Source organism: Neovison vison, chromosome 7, assembly GCF_020171115.1.
Source record: "Neovison vison isolate M4711 chromosome 7, ASM_NN_V1, whole genome shotgun sequence".
Lineage (NCBI taxonomy): Eukaryota > Metazoa > Chordata > Mammalia > Carnivora > Mustelidae > Neogale > Neogale vison.
The window spans coordinates 193,509,391-193,532,213 of NC_058097.1; the positions used below are offsets into that span (position 1 = coordinate 193,509,391).

Here is a 22,823-nt window from a genome sequence, read left to right on the forward strand (position 1 = left end):
GAAGTAGTGATGCAACATGGGGGCTTAAGTGGGTAGGAGAAGAATCCATGAAACAAGATGGGATAGGGAGGGAGACAAACCCTAAGTGACTCTTAATCTCACGAAACAAACTGTGGGTTGCTGGGGGGAGGGGGGTTGGGAGAAGGGGGGTAGGGTTATGGACATTGGGGAGGGTATGTGCTTTTGGGTAAATTGGAGGGGGTGGTGAACCATGAGAGACTATGGACTCTGAAAAACAATCTGAGGGGTTTGAAGTGGCAGAGGGGTGGGAGGTTGGGGTACCAGGTGGTGGGTATTGTAGAGGGCACGGCTTGCATTGAGCACTGGGTGTGGTGAGAAAATAATGAATACTGTATTTCTGAAAATAAATAAATTGGGAAAAAAAATTTTTAAAAAATGTCCTTGCATCTTTCTATGGTAGTAGAATTATTGTTTGCCTTTTTTTTAAGGGCTTTAAGAGTATTTTATTGATCACTTTATTGTCCCATTAACCCAGTGTGCCATATATTTTTTTAATTTATTTTTTATGTATTTTCAGCATAACAGTATTATTTGCCTTTCTTAGTTCTTTTGCACCCACATGCTCCAGGGAGATCAATGGAAATTTCAAAAGCCTGTTTTTAGGAGAATTAGTTGAGGTTCAAACTCAAGAACTGAGAACAGAAAACATTGTTTGGGCATATTTCACACAAATAAGGTGCAAATTACTGTGTCTCAGTTTGAGACATTTTGTAATCTCCTCTTGTTTTATGTTCTAAAAGTAAAGAACATAAAAACACAAACACATACTTCTGGTTCTGAAATGCACCTATTTTCTCATCTCTGATTAAAGATATTCACTGAGTCCTTTCTAAGCTATGAAATGTAGCTGCATTTATACCAAGATGTGGAAGGTACAGAAAGGTCGTCAAGCAAGTCTCAGAAGATCTTTTTTTTTTTTTTTTTTTTAAGATTTTATTTATTTATTTGAGAGAAAGAGAGAGAGCACAAGAAGGGGGAGGGTCAGAGGGAGAAGCAGATTCTCCACTGAGCAGGGAGCCCAACATAGGACTCGATCCCGGGACTCCAAGATCATGACCCCAGCCGGAGGCAATCGCTTAGCTAACTGAGCCACCCAGGTGTCCCAGAAGATCTTGAAAATAACATCAATGAGTGTTACATGGGAATTAGGCCTCTGCAGATTCATTAGGACACTCTGGGATCAGAAAGCTAATCAAATGTCTAGATCTTATTTTCCATCATTTCAAATTTCCTGTTTGCCCTAAGATCTCTGGGGAAGGCAAACCAAAAATGTCCATCTCAAAATTTTTTTTATTTGATTTTATGTTTTCAGTGCTCCAAGATTCATTCTTTATGCTCCACACCCAGTGCTCCACATCTCAAAATTTTGATGATCATCTGAGTTTTTCATTTCTTTCTTTCACACTAAGACTGTTTTCTCCCCTAAACTCCAGAGCTCTCAGAATGTGGCCAAGAGAACCATCAGAGTCTTGGAGACGGTTAATCATACGTAACACTGTGAATAACACAGGGTATTGGCAAATGGCTTGGTGAGCACTTCCTATGTGTGGACAACTTTTATGTAGGTAATTGAATGTCCTCAAACCCTAAGAGGCAAGGACTCCATCCTGAATGTCCAGCTGAAGAGACAGAGTCTCCACTAAAGCAGCAGTGAGGGACTAACTCCCCCAGTGCCACAGAACCATCACGTGGAAGGGTAGAAGTCGACGCCCCTCTGCACATGCCCAGTGGACTCCCTTTTCAGTGGTAGGCAGCTGCCATGCCTCAACCTGCAGTCACACTTTGTTCTGTGCATCTCTGGCTTTCAATATTCCCTGAGCTTCCCCTCTACTCAGCACCTTCCTCATTCCCATCAGATTCAAGCTGCTCCTAGAAATAGGAAAGGCTCAAATAGATCTCTCTCAAAAGATGCTTTCTCTGCCTTCACAGAATCAAGAACTTAGTGCTTTGCCATGTGCTTTAAGGGCTCTGCCCCCATCCCTGTCTAACACACTCTGTTTCATTACCTGCCAATATCTCTCTTGCTGCCATGACACTGCAAACCCTTACAAGCAAGGACTGTGATCTCAGCATCTAGTCCAGTCCCTGCACGATGGTAGCTTATCAACAGATACTTGCTGGATAATATAAGGAGTATGAAATGTTTGCTTAATTCAGTGAACACACAACAAATCTTGGTTATCCAACCCCCTCCCAAGTAACTTTGCATTTTATGAAACATACTTCTTTCTTCCTCACACATGAAATCTGTAGGGAGATGAAATGGAAACAGTGACTAATTAGTTTAAGAATCCACAGGTAACACATCAGAATGGGGGTGATTAATCATAGGTGACAGGCATTGGACACTCATGTGTTGGCCAGGTATTAGGCTTAGCACCTTGCAAACATTAGTTCAGTAATTTCTCACGTCACTCCATGGGGCATTGGTACTCTCATCTTCACTTAAGAGATGGGAAACTGAGGCTAAGAGAGATAAAGTAACTTGCCCTGGTTGAGGCAAGTTATAAATTGTGAGCCTGGGATTCAAACAGGCCAGTGGATAGTCCTTGATACCACACTGTTGACAGTTAAGCAAAGAAATGTGACAAGCTCACACCATGCTAAACTTCTGCAGGTTTACTGACATTCATTCTTTTATTCATTCATTCATCCAAAGGGTTAAAAACATTCAGGGAAAGTCTTGTATTTATCACTGCACTGTCAACATAGAGAGTATAAAAGAAAGTGAAAAGACTTGTCCTTAAACAGTTTCTGCTTCATGGTGGGAGGGATGAAGCAAGGATATGTGAAGTGTCACAGTAGGGTTTTCAATTGGTAAGAATTCATGCAGATCATGGTGGAAAGTAGCGCAGAGTTTTCCATCAAATAATTATAATGCAAAAGGCATAATGACAGTTTATTAGTCAATACAGACTTATTGAGAACCACCTATATTCTACATTTGGGGAATATGCTGGTTTTAAAATAATAAACAATAATAGCTCAGTCAGTTAAGCATCCATCTCTTGGTTTCGGCTCAGGTCATGATCTGAACGTCCTGGGATTAAGCACATAGGGCTCCATGCCTTGTGGGGAGTCTGCTTGAGGATTATTTCCTTCTCCCTCTTCCCCTCTCTCTGCTCACACACACACACTCTGTCTCTAAAATAAATAATCTTGAAAAAATATGATAAAAAATAAACTGATGAACAAAAACAGACATGTACCTTGCTTTCTGGAGCTGACAATCTGGGAATAATAAAATCATGAATCAAAGTTGTTTGGAAAACATAATTTAATTCATGTTAGGGAATGGGGGAAAAGATAGACAAATTTTTTTAAAATACAAAATAAGTTGTTAGGAAATATTTCTAAGTATATATATTCACAGTAAACTAAGAAACCCAGTAATTAAAAGACTCAGAACCTGCAGCAAAAAGGTACAAATATATATAATGTGCATCAACTAACAAAAACAATGAAAAATACTGCTGGTGGCATATGACTATCAGTAAAAGCATTTCCAATTTTAATCATCCAAGATGAGATAGAAAATACAAAAGGATGAAAAGAATAATACTAGTTCATTACTGGACATGAGAAAATAAAGCAGAAAAAATTACAAAGAGAAATAAATTCATCTCTCTCAGTTTTTATATATGAAGCAATAAAACATTTGTAGGGTTACTGAAGATACTAAAAAAAAAAAAAAAAGAAAAGAAAAGAAAAGAAATTAGCTAGATTTACCTGGACTTCATAGAACTGTGCTCCGCTCACCCAATCTCTTCTGAGAGGATTTTTTCAACATTATTGACTTCAGAACTTGTAATCTCAGTAGAAGAAGCCAAAAATGAGAAGTAGGTACCATGACCTGGATATGTGTGCCAGCTCTGTATCAGGAGTGGCCACCGGTAATGCCTGAAGAGGAAAAAACCCAATACCCCACTTTGGTGGTGGTTTTCTCTGTGAAATGTGGCAGATTTAAGTTTGGGAGTTGAACCAGTTTACAAAAGAAGAAAACAAAAAGGAAAAGAAACAAAAGAAAGGGAGGAGAAGGGAAAAACGAAGGAGGGAAGAGAGAAAGGGGAAGGAAAGAAGGAAGGAAAAAAGGGAAGGAGGGAAGAAAGAAAAGTTGAGCATGGCACGAAAACTGATGACAGATTGCAACATATGCTAACACCAAGGTCAGGAACACTTGCAATCCCAAGTCCCAAACAAAAGGGTGGGCACAGACCTCAGCTTACACTATAAATAGCTTTTTCTCCTGCTAGTTCTCACAGCCACTGCCACTGGTTCATCGAAGTGGGTATCACCTGCCTTCTGGGAAAATAACAGACATGACCTCTGCGGAATAAAGTATTTCTATGCATCTTAATCGTATCTTCTGTCACAGACCCTTCAGGAAAATTCTCCAATGTTCAAACTTTGAGAAGAAGGGTGGTAAAATTATTTTTATAAAAATAGTCAGCATTGATGACTATTAATTGACTATTAATTGACTATTAATTGGTCCCACGATAGAGAACCGGACTGATACAAATCCAAAACTTGATTCATGACAGAATTTTCCCTCAAACCTTAATGAGAAACATATGCAGTATTGAAGATACAGACAATGTACTACTTTCATTAAAAATCAGGATGAAAGATTATTTTGCAACATTTAGGATATCAACAAAAATAAAGACTTAAATATGCAAAACTGTAAAGCCATTGAAAGAAAATATAAGAGAACATCTTTATATTAAGAAAGAATTGTTTAGACAAGACATACAAAGCACAAGCACAAAGAGAAGATTAAAGTTTGAACTATGTTAGAATGAAAAATTTCCATCCCACCAAGTCTATCAGGCACAAAAGTGAAGTACTAGCTAAAATCAGGTTGAAATATAGACATTGCAGAAATCATTAAAAGGCTAGTACCTAGTATAGAATTTATAAAGAGCTACTACAAATGTACAAAATAAAGATAAAATAACCCAGCTGAACAATGAACAAAGAATACAGACATACAACCAAATGAAAGAAAACTCTGCAGGTAGCATCAAAGCACTTAAAACACTTCTTTCCACTTAAAATGACAATGCAAAAGCCTAAACAAGAAAGGAGAATCCCTTAAACCCATCAGACCTGAAAGCATTTTGGAAGTCTGATAATATATAGTAATGATAAGAAGATGGAGTAAAGACCAATCTTGCACATTGTTTGCAGGAGAGCAGATGGATAGAGTAATTTGGCCCTTTTCTCTGAATTTAAAGATGTTCTTTTCTTATAACACAGAAATTACTCTCCAGGGAGTGTACCTGAGAGGATCTCTTGAACTGGTATACACTCGGAATTCCAGAGGAAAAAGCATTGCTAGATTTTCATATTATCCAGAACAGGAAAATAGATTCATTTATCAATAATGGAATGGATAGAGGAGCACCTGGGTGGCTCAATAGGTTAAAGCCTTTGCCTTCAGCTCAGGTCATAGTCTCAGGGTCCTGGGATCGAGCCCCACATGGGCTCTCAGCTCAGTGGGGACCCTGCTTCCTCCTCTCTCTCTGCCTGCTTCTCTGCTTACTTGTGATCTCCTTCTGTCAAATAAATAAATCAAATTTTAAAAATAATAATAGAATGGATAGATAGTGTGTGGTATGTGTATACACTCATGTAGACTATCTCAGTGAAAACTGATGCTACATGAACCAGCAGGGAAGAATCTAACCATATTTACTGAAAATAGAATAATTTGCAGAAGGAGAGCATAATTCGTTATTATCAAATTTTAAATCTTGCTAAATAACATTATTTAATTCTATGAATACATAAACACCAGCAACTGTTAGAACTCTCCATGGGGATAAAAACATTAAATTCAATGACAGTTGAATGCAGGCAATGGAGAGAGGAACAGAATCAGGCAGGGAGGGCTCAATTTGAGAAGATCTGAGTATGTGAAACGTCTGAAGCAAAGTGGCAAAGATGAAGACTTAATGATGATCACTCACGCTTGTACGGGCGGCCTTTACACTATCTTCTATTTTTGTATATGTGTTGAAAATGGTCCATAATAAAAAATTAACAAGTGAAACCACAAAGCTACTTTTATCATGAGGCTGACTTTGGATTCTTTAAAAAAACTTCTACGTAAACTGTGTTGTTCCATCAAAACCTTTATGAATGAGTATTCCATCAAGCCAGGATTATCACTGTAAAGATATTTCTTATGGTACCCATGGATCTGCATCACTATATGATCTGTACAAAGTGAAACCCACAGATCTGCATCACTATATGATCTCTATAAAGACAAAAAGAAACAAGAAAAAATGCTTACAGTTTAGAAGTTTCCTTATATTAAAAAATTAATAAATAAATAATTTTTTTAAAAAAAAAGGTTTCCGTATATTAGTTTCAAATTACTAATCACTATGAAAATCGAACAGTTGATCGTTGACATAGAATTCATTTGGAAATTCTGTCTTTTATAACTTTGTACCAATACAAGTATATTGATAGACTCTTTTGTAGTTTGTTGATATATAGAGCAATAGCAAAGACCTCAGTCTTGCCTTTCAATTTCTATGTAATGCTTATTATTATTATTATTATTATTATTCACTGAGGTGGCACTTTAAATGTCAGCCAATATTTTGCTAACTTCTTCTAAGTCTCATAGGCAAATTATGAAAGACAAAAAAAATAATGACAGAAAGTGACTTGCTAACTTTAAATGCACATTAGTTGGTCAGTTAATAAGATATACTAAGTGTCTACTTAATATAACAACTTCTTTTGGAAAACTTTCCTGATTGCACTTTTAACATCTTTGTTCCGCAGGCTATAGATCAAAGGGTTTAACATAGGACTCACAAAGATATAAAACACTGCGACAATTTTCCCCTGTTCTACAGATGTCTCAGAAGGGGGTCTCAGGTACATGCAGAACAGTGTCCCATAAAAGATGGTGACAGCTGTCAAATGGGACCCGCAGGTGGAGAAGGCTTTCCGCCTCCCCTCAGCAGAGCGGATATGCAGAATGGCTGAGAAAATGAAAATGTAGGAGATCAGAATGATGGTGAGTGAACAAGTAAGGTTGGAGCCAGCCACCACGAACATGGCAGTTTCTTTAACATAAGTATCTGAGCATGCAAGGACTAAGAGAGGTGGGTCTGCACAGTAAAAGTGGTTGATTTCATTGGGTCCACAGAAGGAGAGGCGAAGCATCAGAATGGTCTGTGCCAGACCGTTTGCAAAGCCATAAACATAAGGGGTAGCCACGAGAGAGAAGCAGACACATCGGGACATCTTGCTGCTATACAACAAGGGTTTGCAGATGGCCATGTAGCGGTCATAGGCCATCACTGTGAGCATATAATAATCAGTGATCACCAGGGCAATGAAAAAGTGGAATTGTATCATGCAACCCAGAAATGAAATGGATTTTCTCTTGGATAAGAAATGAACCAGCATCTGCGGACTGACGTTGGTGGTATAACAGAGATCCACAAAGGAGAGGTGACTGAGGAAGAAATACATTGGAGTGTGAAGTTTTGAGTCACTTCTGATCAGCAAAATCATGCTCACGTTGCCGATTACCGTGATAAGGTAGATGACTAGGAAGACTACAAAAAGGACAGGCTGCAACTCAGCTCGATCTGTCAGTCCCAGGAGAATAAACTCAGTCACCACTGTGTCATTTTTCTTTAACATTGTGTGTCTTTGGCTTCAAATGAGGGCTAAAAGAAAGGAAATAAAAAACGTATGTCTTTTGCCACGTGTCCCTTACCCCCATCATATCATCTGATCAGTCTTCTCTAAAACTTGTAAGAACACTTGTGACACAAAGAAATAGCTGAGGAAATACGCAATTGATATTTTAAGCCTCTAAAATAGTATAGCGCTCCTTTTAGGGGGGCAGTCATATTTTAAATGTTTTTCTGCAAGTCCCCTCATTTTGAAAAGACTTTATATTCTCTGCAAGATTTATTACATTAGTTTACTTACAATTTCTTTAAATGCTATTGTGTTTCGAACATTGCAGTCCTTTGTTTCTCCGTATATTTTTGACGTTGTATATAAATCCTCATCTATTTTGCGCAACTGAATAGAAGGACACACATCCCTGCAGAACCGGTCCTCCTGCCCCTCTGAACTCAAGACCAAGTCAAGCCGTTTGTTCCCTCACTCTGCAGCGCATGTCCTTTCTCTTTTTGTCTCCTCTCCTCAGAAGGCCCTCCTATCACCAAATCCTACTTAACTTTTAAGACTCAGCCTAGGATCTCCTTTGCTTTGTGTATTAATGCCAAATATCAAGGCCAAAAATTGGTTCATGAGACACAAAACTCAATCATATTCTTGGTATAAAAAAGATACATGTAGAGTACATACTATACACACACACACACACACAGAATTTATACATACATATGTGTAAAATATTCACATACATATATATCTGGGATATCAAGTATTCATTAGAAGAGAGATAAGGGAAACAATGTATTAAAAGTCTCCCTAATGATGAGGAGGAGACAATAATAAAGAAAAGATTGGGGGTGCCTGGGTGGCTCAGTGGGCTAAAGCCTCTGCCTTCGACTCAGGTCATGATCCCAGGGTCCTGGGATAGAGCCCTGCATCGGGCTCTCTGCTTGGCAGGCAGCCTGCTTCCCCCCTCTCTCTGCCTGCTGCTCTGCCTACTTGTGAACTCTGTCTGTCAAATAAATAAATAAATAAATCTTTAAAAAAATAAAAATAAAAAAAAGATTGACAAACATATCCATACTTTATAATAATTTTATTGTAACTCTGCCTCCTTTTCCATCTTGTAAAAATTAAGAAAAATTATATAATATAAAATTAATTTAAGTTTTTCAATAGATGTAAATGATCTTACTGAAATAATAATCATTGATCATACCACTGAGTTAAGACATAAAATACCCTCAAATGCATCTTCCCATATTTCTGCAGGATAAATGTAACATAAAGACCATCAAGGGAAACATACACCTTCCTTCAATAACACACACTGCCTCCTACTGATGGCTGTCAGGCCAAGGAGACAAGGATCATTTTGTAAGGCACTTACTTCATAGATGTCTCCGACATTCTTGTCCATTGTGTTGTCCATGCATTGTCCCATGTGCATTACTGTACACTTGTGCATTTTGGACTTACTGACCAGGATAATAAAATGCAAGACTAATCACCTAAATCAATATAATCATACTTATTTAGTATATTTCAAATAATCTTTGGTTCTGGGGTAATATTTTTTTTTAATGTTTTATTTATTTGACAGAGAGAAATCATAACTAGGCAGAGAGGCGGGCTGAGAGAGAGGAGGAAGCAGGCTCCCTGCGGAGCGGAGAGCCCAGTGTAGGGCTCGATCCCAGGACCCTGGAATCATGACCTGAGCTGGACGCAGAGGCTTTATCTGGGGTAGTATTTTTAATAAATATCTACTGATTGACCCATAAATCATGTGTCAAGATAATTAATGTCTCTATTTTTTACTGTGGGTTAATGATGCAACACAAGCTTGAACATTTCAGATAATTTAACTGAGTACTTTATGACAATACCTTCCCTTTAAGAAACAAACACAGGCAGCCCCTCTTTCTACCCACAGGTCTTGTTCCCGTCCTTTAATAAACTACCATTTTGCAACAAAGATGTCTCAAGAATTCTTTCTTGGTCGTCGACTCCGGACCTCAGCCCACCGAACCTCATCTCGGTTCTAGAACTTCATCATATGGCGCCCGAACGTGGGGCTGTGAGTTTTACATTTGGACTCTGAGCTTCGGAGCAAAATTGTGTTTTTCTACTTGGTGCTGAGACTCCATTGCTGCAATGACTTCACGACTACAGATAATCCTTACCACGCGCAAAGACACTTCTTCACTGTCAAGAGTTGGATTCAGCTGCCTCCGCCTTTGTAACTCTCCTATCCGTTCTTCAACTGATCAGTGTTGACCCAAGTGGGTAGGGACAGCTCTACGCCCCTATTCAGCAGGAAGAAGTTACAGAAGATGAGATCTTCCACCTTCAACTACCTTAAAGATTTAAGGGTCAAAATTGTTCAGGGGGAATAATGAGGGAGCAGGAGGCTGGCTGAAGACAAAGCAAGAGCTGGCTCCTTGCACCCCCTCTCCACCCGCTCCCCTCAGTAATGTGTGTGACATTCCTCAGGCACCCCTGACTGCCATAAACAAATAGTTAACTTGCAGAAATCACAATCCTATGAGACAGGAGTCTCCCTCTGTTTACAAAAGTCCTAGAGATCTACAAACAAAGAAGCTACCTTATCAATAGCACAATTTCCAGAGGCAAATAACTCAGTTCCTCAAACCCTAATGTCACCCTCCCCTCCATAAACAAAACTGAAGGAGGCTGAGGTAGAAGGAAATGTAAATATGGTTACATCTCTTCTGAACCTAAATCTCACTAACAAAGACGCTTGATAGCAGGATTGTGACATCCCACCAAGAATGTCCCAACTATCTTGATGTTAATGGCTAGCCAAAAGACAACATTGATCTAGCTGCAAGGCCCCTGGTATCTCGGCACCTTGTAGGCCCTCTTTAATATATGAAAGCTCCATTGAAACCTCCCTTCCCCTCACCTTCTTCCAACAGCAAGGTACATAACCTGCCATCTCTCACAACCCGGGGCAGCCCCTCTTTCTACCCACTGGTCCTGTTCCTATGCTTTAATAAACTACCATTTTGCAACAACAACAACAACAACAACAAAGAAAAAAAAAAAAAAGAAACAAAACACAACATCCTATGTAATTTGAACAAAGAAAACTCAGAAAGAGGCATTTGTAGGAAGACAGAAGTGACTCTGGGGACAACTGAGGCTCTGCACTCTTGGTCTTCTCCCTAACTCTGAGATTTTCTCAAGTAGATGCTTGCTGGCCCTATGCAAACACCCAACAAATATAGAAGATTGGTCTTTATTTTAAGAAGGCTGATGTCTTCTGATAGGTGGTCATCATTCAGTTTGAAGTAGAAAAAGATTTAGTGAAGGCATCTGCATGAAATGCATTTTTAATTAACGTTAAATAACTAATGTATGTCATAAACCTAAGAGTGGCTGATTCTCTATGAAGGGACATAGAGCATTATACAATAGGATGCTCGTAATTATGAAGAGTAGCATTGTTAACTTGGAAGGAACCAGAACGATATTCAACATCACTCACTAATTTTCTTCATGAAGTAAGAGACAGTATACATGGTTAGGTCTTAAGAATCGTCAATGTGAGGGGCACCTGGGTGGCTCAGTGGGTTAAAGCCTCTGCCTTCAGCTCAGGTCGTGATCTCAGGGTCCTGGGATATAGCCCCACATCGGGCTCTCTGCTCAGCAGGGAGCCTGCTTCCCCCTCTCTCTCTCTGCCTGTTTCTCTGCCTGCTTGTGATCTCTGTCAAATAAATAAATAAAATCTTAAAAAAAAAAAAAAAAAGAATCATCAATGTGAAAAAGTACTGGGAGTCTGCAGAGAGACCTCCTGGCCAGAAAGCCCACATCCTCCAATTCCTAGCTATGGGGCTTGACCAAGTTTCTTTATTTCTCTGTGTCTAATTTTCCTCATGCATAAAATTTGGTTCTCATACCAACTCCCTCATATGAAGGATTTAATTCAGGTAAAAACTTTAAAATGTGCCTGACATAGAGAAAGCACTTAATAAGTCATAGCTATTATTATATTGGGTGGAAAATCCCGGTCTATTCTAAAATAATACTCAACATCAGTGTGCCTGGGTGTCTTAACCATTTAAGTGTCTACATTTGGCTCAGGTCATGATCTCGGGATTCTGGGATCGAGCCCCAATTCGGCATTCCTGCTCAGTGGGGAATCTGCTTCTCCTTCTCCCTCTGTCCTACTACCTCACTGCTCCTGCTTGTTCTTTCTCAAATAAATAAACAAAATATTTAAAATAATAATAATAATAATAATAAAATGACACTCAACAACTACATGTGAGTCTCAAGGACCAGAGTTTATCTCATTAGTTACAGCCTCAGTGGCACCTAGAACAATGCTTTCCCAAAATGGAGACAATCAGTCATTATATGTGGAATGAGTGTTCTTTCTAGTCTAGTTCTGTTTCCATTTGAACTTTTGCTCTATTGAACATTTATAAATACTTTTATTTTTAGAAGATCATTAGAATTTAAATCAAGATATTTGCTAATTCTTCAGTCCATAATTTTACTTTTATTCACTAAAGTATTTATTTCTACATTTCAAAATATATTTTCACAATATCAAATCCTACCTGTGAAAGAAGCATAATTTCCCAATGATAGAATGGATAGAAGAACCTGAAAAGTTTATAATAGAAATGTCATACAGGGACCAAATCCCTATGGTTTAATTATTTCTAGCAACAAATCATTCAGACTACGAATAGCCCCTCTCTTATCCTCTGGTAAATCCTAACTAAGCTCATTGAGGATATGATTTTGGCCCATTCCCCAATGTCAACAGGAAATCAAATCTCCCAGGAATCATGAAGGATTGGGATTCATCATTTATTTTAAATTATGCTTGAATATCTTAGTATTTTTCCACTGGGGGCATAATAGGTTCTTCTGTTTACAACATGTAAGGTAGAATGGTGGCTGGTAAACAGAGAAAATTTTGCAGTCAGTCACGCGTACCATTGGAAGATCAATTGACTTCTGTTGAACTTGGGCTAGTTATCTACTAATTCTGAGCCTTGTGCTTTATCTTTATTTTTTGTTTTTAATTTTTTTTTAATAAAGAGAGACAGAGACAGAGAGCATAGGGGTACAGGCAGAAGAAGAGGAAGAGAGAGAATCTCAAACAGGCTCCACACTCAGCAGTGAGCCCAAATGGGGCTCCGTTACAGGACCTTGAGATCACAACCTGAACTGCAATCAAGAGTCAGATGCTTAACAAACTGAGCCTTCCAGGTACCACATGCTTTATTTTTTTTAGTAAGAATTATAATGCATACAGCTATGCATGTACTGTGGAAACTTGACAGATATACAGGCACTACAGATGTGCTGGTGATTCTCCCTTTGTCACCGCACCCCACCAAGAATTTTGCCTGTTCTTCTCTACCTTCCTTTGACTCCCTGAAGCTTAACCCTTATGGATCACATCAACAGAATTCCTTTGGTGTCCAGTTTCAGCAGAGTTTGGCCAATGGGAGAAACCAACAGGATATCAGAAGTGGGAGAAAGAGAAAAGTAGCTCCATTTATTTCTCACTTTCTTCCAGATTCACAGTGAAGGTGCTAGAGTGGCTGCATCTTTCCAAGCAAAACTCCTGCTGAGCTGTGTGTTGGGGAAAGATGGCAGTCACAGACACACTTCCTGCTTCTAGCTCTCCTTGGATCTGGGGATTATAGTCACTGCCTGGTCACTTCAGAACAAAGGGTAGCCACTACTTCTTGCTGCTAGCTTCCAGATGCTTCAACTTCTCTGATTGATTTCTATAATTTTGCCTATAATCTGTATATCCTTTCACTAAACTCTCCTCATGTAAATAGTCTGAGTGAAATGTCATTTTGTGCCATGTCCCTAGAGAAACATAGGCCAGAGCAACACACAGTAGCTATTCAATAATGCTGCACTGGGAGTAGGAGCAACAAGAACAATTGTGGTAAGAATGATCAATCCTTTTGTTAAAGTTTTGGGATATATCTGGGTTTTGAAGGTTCTGGCCTGGAGCTCAAAAGGACCATTGAGTACTCTGCTTCTGGATCCTGAATCAACTGAGGGCCACACATATGAGTCAGATATTGTCATTACTAGAAGTACCACAGGCAGACTTGGATTTGACAAAGTGGCTGAGTCATACTTATGTGTTCCTTTCCACTGAATTGAAGTCACCCAGCATAACTCTTGGTCCTTCCTTCCCTTTCCAGAGCCATGGCCCATCAACACACCTGATGGAGACAATACATGTTCATTAATCACATAGAGAATTGGATGACTTGTATTTTGGACAGACAGCACACAGCAAGGATCCTTTGCATGATCTCACCAATCTCCACTCACCCTAATTGGATAAGCATGTGGTGTCCTTCAGAACTTTTTCCCCAAAGTCACCTAGAAACTAGGCATCATCCTTGTTACCATAGTGGCACCCCCTTTCATCTGTTTATGCATTCCAGAAGCTTCCGGTTACCCTTGACTACCTGCTCTTATTCTCAATCTTGTCCAGAGCCTAATACCATTTTCATGACTTAAAAAAATTTCTGCTTTTAATTTTTGCTATTTTAAAAATCCATTTATTTCATAGAACATATTGAATGAATACTACATGAAAGACTCTATGTGCTAAAATCCATATCCCACCAATCACAAAGTATTCAATATGGAAGTTATTTTAAAGATTAACTAAGTCAAGGCACACCTGGGTGGTTGAGTCAGTTGAGTGTCCAACTCTTGGTTTGAGCTCAGGTCATGAGATCACTTCAGCAGGGAGTCTGCTTAAAGATTCTCTCCCTCTGCCCTCTCTCTCTTTCTCTCTCAAATAAATAAATATTTTAAAAAGATTAAGTCAAATGTTTCAACTTGCATAGGGGTAAACTAAGGCTGAGAGGGGAAAGTTAATTGTTCAAAGTCACACAGTGAATTAAAGGATGCTTTCATATCCATATGGCTAGGTGTCTCTAGTTGCTAGTTTTCAGAAACCACTAAAGACAGCATTTCAATTATCTCTAGCTAGTGCAAAATTAAATTTGTTTTTCACATTGGTATTTTCTCTTTTTTAATAATTTTTTATATTGTTATGTTAGTCACCAAACTATATCATTCATTTCTTTTTCACATCTTAATTTAATTTTTTTTCAGTGTTCTGAGATTCATCATTTATGCACCACACCCATTGCTCCATGCCATATGTGTCCTCCTTAATACTCACCACCAGGCTCACCCATCCTACCACTGCCTCCTCTCCAAAACCCTCAGTTTGTTTCTCAGAGTCCACAGTCTCTCATGGTGCATTGTCCCCTCCGATTTACACCAATTCACTTTTCCTTTCCTTCTCCTAATGTCCTCCATGTCATTCCTTATGCTCCATAAGTAAGTGAATATCATTTTTTTTATGTAGTGTAGTGTCCCATGATTCACTGTTTGCATATAACACCCTGTGCTCTCTGCAATACATGACTTCCTTAATATCCATCACTGTACTTTCATATTTTGTTATTCCTTCTTAAATTGTTACTCATATTTAGTGCAAGTAAAATAACTTATATTCATTAATACTGCTCTACTATTTTATATTGCATATATAATATGTGAGTATATATGTGTGTATTATGTATATATATGTATATATACATATGCCTATATGATTGACACATATAATGTAATGAACATATAATATGATACAATGTTACATTAGTTTCATGTATACAACATACTGATTTGACAGCTTTTCTACATTATGCTATACTCACCCTAAGTGTAGCCATTTCTTGTCACCATAAAACACTACTATAGTATAATTGACTATGTTCCCTATGATGCACCTCTTTTCCCCATGATTCATTCATTCCATAACTGGAAGCCTATATCTCCAATTTGCTTTTCCCCATTTGGTTCCTCTCCCACCACCTTCCCCACTGGCAACCACTAATTTGTTCTTTGTTTTTAAGGGACCATCTCTGTTTTTTGTGTATTTATTCATTTCTTTTGGGTTTTTTTAGATCCATGTAGTGAAATCATATGGTATTTGTCTCTTTTTTTCTGACTTGTTTTGCTAGCATATTATCCTCTAGGTCCAGTCATGTTGTCACAAATGACAAGATCTCATCCTTTTTAGTGGCCAAGTAATATTCTATAATATACATTTATGCTTCTTCTTTACCATTCATCTATGAACACTTGAGTTGCTTCCATATTTTGGTTATTTTAAACAATGCTACAATGAACATAGGTATCCATATGTGTTTTTGAATTAGTGCTTTTGTTTTCCTTGGGTAAACACCAAGTAGTGAATTTAATTTTTTGAGGAAACTTCATACTGTTTTCTACAGTGGTGGCACCAATTACTTACCCACCAACAATGAATAAGTGTTGGCACATCCTTGCCAACACTGTTTTCTAGCTTTGGGATTCCAGCCATTCTGACAGGTATAAGGGGACATCTCTTTGTAGCTTTGATTTGCATTTCCCTGATGGTTAGTGATGTTGAGCATCTTCATATGCCTATTGGTCATCTAGGGATATAGGAGATGGAAAACATCCAACCCCCTACAAAATGAGGGTGGAAAAAAGAGAATGAGAAGGAGAAAGAAACACAATGCAATGCTTACACTCCAGTAAGAATGTGCTAGAGGGTAAAATAGCTCAAAAGACTAGCTGTCTGGATGAATTCTATTGTCCATTCAATTATAACCAAATGACAAAAGACTTTGTTTCCAAAATAAAGGAAGAAAAATTAACAAAAATAGCAGGGGAGGTGAACCATGAGAGACTACAAACTCTGAAAAACAATCTGAGGGTTTTGAAGGGGCGGGGGTTGGGAGGTTGGGGGAACCAGGTGGTGGGTATCAGAGAGGGCATGGATTGCATGGAGCACTGGGTATGGTGCAAAAACAATGAATACTGTTCCGCTAAAAAGAAATAAAAAGTTAAAAAAAAAAAAAACTTCTAGCAAGTATTCATTGTAAGCATGGTCTTTCAGCTTCTTTATTTTTTATATGTATTCTGTACATATAAAAGAAACCAAGAATTCTAAACCACGTTGAATGAATACACTCACAATCCTACCAAAATAAGTGTAAGGGGCTCATAGATCTCCCGGCTCTCACTATAAGGACTTTTCTGTTAGGGTAAGCTCAATCCCATGCTTAAAAATGTCCTTGCATCTGGGAAGCAAAGGCAAAAATGAACTGTTGGGATTTCATCAAGATCAAAAGCTTTTGCACAGCAAAGGAAACAGTTAACAAAATCAAAAGACAACTGACAGAATGGGAGAAGATATTTGCAAACGACATATCAGATAAAGGACTAGTGTCCAAAATCTATAAAGAACTTAACAAACTCAACACCCAAAGAACAAATAATCCAATCAAGAAATGGGCAGAGGACATGAACAGACATTTCTGCAAAGAATACATCCAGATGGCCAACAGACACATGAAAAAGTGCTCCATATCTCTCGGCATCAGGGAAATACAAATCAAAACCACAATGAGATATCACCTCACACCAGTCAGAATGGCTAAAATCAACAAGTCAGGAAATGACAGATGCTGGCGAGAATGCGGAGAAAGGGGAACCCTCCTACACTGTTGGTGGGAATGCAAGCTGGTGCAACCACTCTGGAAAACAGCATGGAGGTTCCTCAAAATGTTGAAAATAGAACTGCCCTATGACCCAGCAATTGCACTACTGGGTATTTACCCTAAAGATACAAACGTAGTGATCCAAAGGGGCACGTGCACCCGAATGTTTATAGCAGCAATGTCCACAATAGCCAAACTATGGAAAGAACCTAGATGTCCATCAACAGATGAATGGATAAAGAAGATGTGGTATTTATACACAATGGAATACTATGCAGCCATCAAAAGAAACAAAATCTTGCCATTTGCGACAACATGGATGGAACTAGAGCGTATCATGCTTAGCGAAATAAGTCAAGCGGAGAAAGACAACTATCATATGATCTCCCTGATATGAGGAAGTAGTGATGCAACATGGGGGCTTAAGTGGGTAGGAGAAGAATCCATGAAACAAGATGGGATAGGGAGGGAGACAAACCCTAAGTGACTCTTAATCTCACGAAACAAACTGTGGGTTGCTGGGGGGAGGGGGGTTGGGAGAAGGGGGGTAGGGTTATGGACATTGGGGAGGGTATGTGCTTTTGGGTAAATTGGAGGGGGTGGTGAACCATGAGAGACTATGGACTCTGAAAAACAATCTGAGGGGTTTGAAGTGGCAGAGGGGTGGGAGGTTGGGGTACCAGGTGGTGGGTATTGTAGAGGGCACGGCTTGCATTGAGCACTGGGTGTGGTGAGAAAATAATGAATACTGTATTTCTGAAAATAAATAAATTGGGAAAAAAAATTTTTAAAAAATGTCCTTGCATCTTTCTATGGTAGTAGAATTATTGTTTGCCTTTTTTTTAAGGGCTTTAAGAGTATTTTATTGATCACTTTATTGTCCCATTAACCCAGTGTGCCATATATTTTTTTAATTTATTTTTTATTTATTTTCAGCATAACAGTATTATTTGCCTTTCTTAGTTCTTTTGCACCCACATGCTCCAGGGAGATCAATGGAAATTTCAAAAGCCTGTTTTTAGGAGAATTAGTTGAGGTTCAAACTCAGGAACTGAGAACAGAAAACATTGTTTGGGCATATTTCACACAAATAAGGTGCAAATTACTGTGTCTCAGTTTGAGACATTTTGTAATCTCCTCTTGTTTTATGTTCTAAAAGTAAAGAACATAAAAACACAAACACATACTTCTGGTTCTGAAATGCACCTATTTTCTCATCTCTGATTAAAGATATTCACTGAGTCCTTTCTAAGCTATGAAATGTAGCTGCATTTATACCAAGATGTGGAAGGTACAGACAGGTCGTCAAGCAAGTCTCAGAAGATCTTTTTTTTTTTTTTTTTTAAGATTTTATTTATTTATTTGAGAGAGAGAGAGAGCACAAGAAGGGGGAGGGTCAGAGGGAGAAGCAGATTCTCCACTGAGCAGGGAGCCCAACATAGGACTCGATCCCGGGACTCCAAGATCATGACCCCAGCCGGAGGCAATCGCTTAGCTAACTGAGCCACCCACGTGTCCCAGAAGATCTTGAAAATAACATCAATGAGTGTTACATGGGAATTAGGCCTCTGCAGATTCATTAGGACACTCTGGGATCAGAAAGCTAATCAAATGTCTAGATCTTATTTTCCATCATTTCAAATTTCCTGTTTGCCCTAAGATCTCTGGGGAAGGCAAACCAAAAATGTCCATCTCAAATTTTTTTTTATTTGATTTTATGTTTTCAGTGCTCCAAGATTCATTCTTTATGCTCCACACCCAGTGCTCCACATCTCAAAATTTTGATGATCATCTGAGTTTTTCATTTCTTTCTTTCACACTAAGACTGTTTTCTCCCCTAAACTCCAGAGCTCTCAGAATGTGGCCAAGAGAACCATCAGAGTCTTGGAGACGGTTAATCATACGTAACACTGTGAATAACACAGGGTATTGGCAAATGGCTTGGTGAGCACTTCCTATGTGTGGACAACTTTTATGTAGGTAATTGAATGTCCTCAAACCCTAAGAGGTAAGGACTCCATCCTGAATGTCCAGCTGAAGAGACAGAGTCTCCACTAAAGCAGCAGTGAGGGACTAACTCCCCTAGTGCCACAGAACCATCACGTGGAAGGGTAGAAGTCGACGCCCCTCTGCACATGCCCAGTGGACTCCCTTTTCAGTGGTAGGCAGCTGCCATGCCTCAACCTGCAGTCACACTTTGTTCTGTGCATCTCTGGCTTTCAATATTCCCTGAGCTTCCCCTCTACTCAGCACCTTTCTCATTCCCATCAGATTCAAGCTGCTCCTAGAAATAGGAAAGGCTCAAATAGATCTCTCTCAAAAGATGCTTTCTCTGCCTTCACAGAATCAAGAACTTAGTGCTTTGCCATGTGCTTTAAGGGCTCTGCCCCCATCCCTGTCTAACACACTCTGTTTCATTACCTGCCAATATCTCTCTTGCTGCCATGACACTGCAAACCCTTACAAGCAAGGACTGTGATCTCAGCATCTAGTCCAGTCCCTGCACGATGGTAGCTTATCAACAGATACTTGCTGGATAATATAAGGAGTATGAAATGTTTGCTTAATTCAGTGAACACACAACAAATCTTGGTTATCCAACCCCCTCCCAAGTAACTTTGCATTTTATGAAACATACTTCTTTCTTCCTCACACATGAAATCTGTAGGGAGATGAAATGGAAACAGTGACTAATTAGTTTAAGAATCCACAGGTAACACATCAGAATGGGGGTGATTAATCATAGGTGACAGGCATTGGACACTCATGTGTTGGCCAGGTATTAGGCTTAGCACCTTGCAAACATTAGTTCAGTAATTTCTCACGTCACTCCATGGGGCATTGGTACTCTCATCTTCACTTAAGAGATGGGAAACTGAGGCTAAGAGAGATAAAGTAACTTGCCCTGGTTGAGGCAAGTTATAAATTGTGAGCCTGGGATTCAAACAGGCCAGTGGATAGTCCTTGATACCACACTGTTGACAGTTAAGCAAAGAAATGTGACAAGCTCACACCATGCTAAACTTCTGCAGGTTTACTGACATTCATTCTTTTATTCATTCATTCATCCAAAGGGTTAAAAACATTCAGGGAAAGTCTTGTATTTATCACTGCACTGTCAACATAGAGAGTATAAAAGAAAGTGAAAAGACTTGTCCTTAAACAGTTTCTACTTCATGGTGGGAGGGATGAAGCAAGGATATGTGAAGTGTCACAGTAGGGTTTTCAATTGGTAAGAATTCATGCAGATCATGGTGGAAAGTAGAGCAGAGTTTTCCATCAAATAATAATCAAATAATTATAATGCAAAAGGCATAATGACAGTTTATTAGTCAATACAGACTTATTGAGAACCACCTATATTCTACATTTGGGGAATATGCTGGTTTTAAAATAATAAACAATAATAGCTCAGTCAGTTAAGCATCCATCTCTTGGTTTCGGCTCAGGTCATGATCTGAACGTCCTGGGATTAAGCACATAGGGCTCCATGCCTTGTGGGGAGTCTGCTTGAGGATTATTTCCTTCTCCCTCTTCCCCTCTCTCTGCTCACACACACACACTCTGTCTCTAAAATAAATAATCTTGAAAAAATATGATAAAAAATAAACTGATGAACAAAAACAGACATGTACCTTGCTTTCTGGAGCTGACAATCTGGGAATAATAAAATCATGAATCAAAGTTGTTTGGAAAACATAATTTAATTCATGTTAGGGAATGGGGGAAAAGATAGACAAATTTTTTTAAAATACAAAATAAGTTGTTAGGAAATATTTCTAAGTATATATATTCACAGTAAACTAAGAAACCCAGTAATTAAAAGACTCAGAACCTGCAGCAAAAAGGTACAAATATATATAATGTGCATCAACTAACAAAAACAATGAAAAATACTGCTGGTGGCATATGACTATCAGTAAAAGCATTTCAAATTTTAATCATCCAAGATGAGATAGAAAATACAAAAGGATGAAAAGAATAATACTAGTTCATTACTGGACATGAGAAAATAAAGCAGAAAAAATTACAAAGAGAAATAAATTCATCTCAGTTTTTATATATGAAGCAATAAAACATTTGTAGGGTTACTGAAGATACTAAAAAAAAAAAAAAAAAAGAAAAGAAATTAGCTAGATTTACCTGGACTTCATAGAACTGTGCTCCGCTCACCCAATCTCTTCTGAGAGGATTTTTTCAACATTATTGACTTCAGAACTTGTAATCTCAGTAGAAGAAGCCAAAAATGAGAAGTAGGTACCATGACCTGGATATGTGTGCCAGCTCTGTATCAGGAGTGGCCACCGGTAATGCCTGAAGAGGAAAAAACCCAATACCCCACTTTGGTGGTGGTTTTCTCTGTGAAATGTGGCAGATTTAAGTTTGGGAGTTGAACCAGTTTACAAAAGAAGAAAACAAAAAGGAAAAGAAACAAAAGAAAGGGAGGAGAAGGGAAAAACGAAGGAGGGAAGAGAGAAAGGGGAAGGAAAGAAGGAAGGAAAAAAGGGAAGGAGGGAAGAAAGAAAAGTTGAGCATGGCACGAAAAATGATGACAGATTGCAACATATGCTAACACCAAGGTCAGGAACACTTGCAATCCCAAGTCCCAAACAAAAGGGTGGGCACAGACCTCAGCTTACACTATAAATAGCTTTTTCTCCTGCTAGTTCTCACAGTCACTGCCACTGGTTCATCGAAGTGGGTATCACCTGCCTTCTGGGAAAATAACAGACATGACCTCTGCGGAATAAAGTATTTCTATGCATCTTAATCGTATCTTCTGTCACAGACCCTTCAGGAAAATTCTCCAATGTTCAAACTTTGAGAAGAAGGGTGGTAAAATTATTTTTATAAAAATAGTCAGCATTGATGACTATTAATTGACTATTAATTGACTATTAATTGGTCCCACGATAGAGAACCGGACTGATACAAATCCAAAACTTGATTCATGACAGAATTTTCCCTCAAACCTTAATGAGAAACATATGCAGTATTGAAGATACAGACAATGTACTACTTTCATTAAAAATCAGGATGAAAGATTATTTTGCAACATTTAGGATATCAACAAAAATAAAGACTTAAATATGCAAAACTGTAAAGCCATTGAAAGAAAATATAAGAGAACATCTTTATATTAAGAAAGAATTGTTTAGACAAGACATACAAAGCACAAGCACAAAGAGAAGATTAAAGTTTGAACTATGTTAGAATGAAAAATTTCCATCCCACCAAGTCTATCAGGCACAAAAGCGAAGTACTAGCTAAAATCAGGTTGAAATATAGACATTGCAGAAATCAGTAAAAGGCTAGTACCTAGTATAGAATTTATAAAGAGCTACTACAAATGTACAAAATAAAGATAAAATAACCCAGCTGAACAATGAACAAAGAATACAGACATACAACCAAATGAAAGAAAACTCTGCAGGTAGCATCAAAGCACTTAAAACACTTCTTTCCACTTAAAATGACAATGCAAAAGCCTAAACAAGAAAGGAGAATCCCTTAAACCCATCAGACCTGAAAGCATTTTGGAAATCT

General features: G+C 38.5%; 1 protein-coding gene across 1 annotated transcript; it reads right to left on the reverse strand.

Annotated features, from left to right (window-relative positions):
• Positions 1-6,765: 6,765 nt before the first annotated feature.
• LOC122914457 (olfactory receptor 1030-like) lies at positions 6,766-7,701 on the reverse strand. The gene has a single exon (XM_044261071.1). It carries the CDS (start codon positions 7,699-7,701, stop codon positions 6,766-6,768), a length of 936 nt encoding a protein of 311 aa, XP_044117006.1.
• Between the last annotated feature and the right edge of the window lie 15,122 nt (positions 7,702-22,823).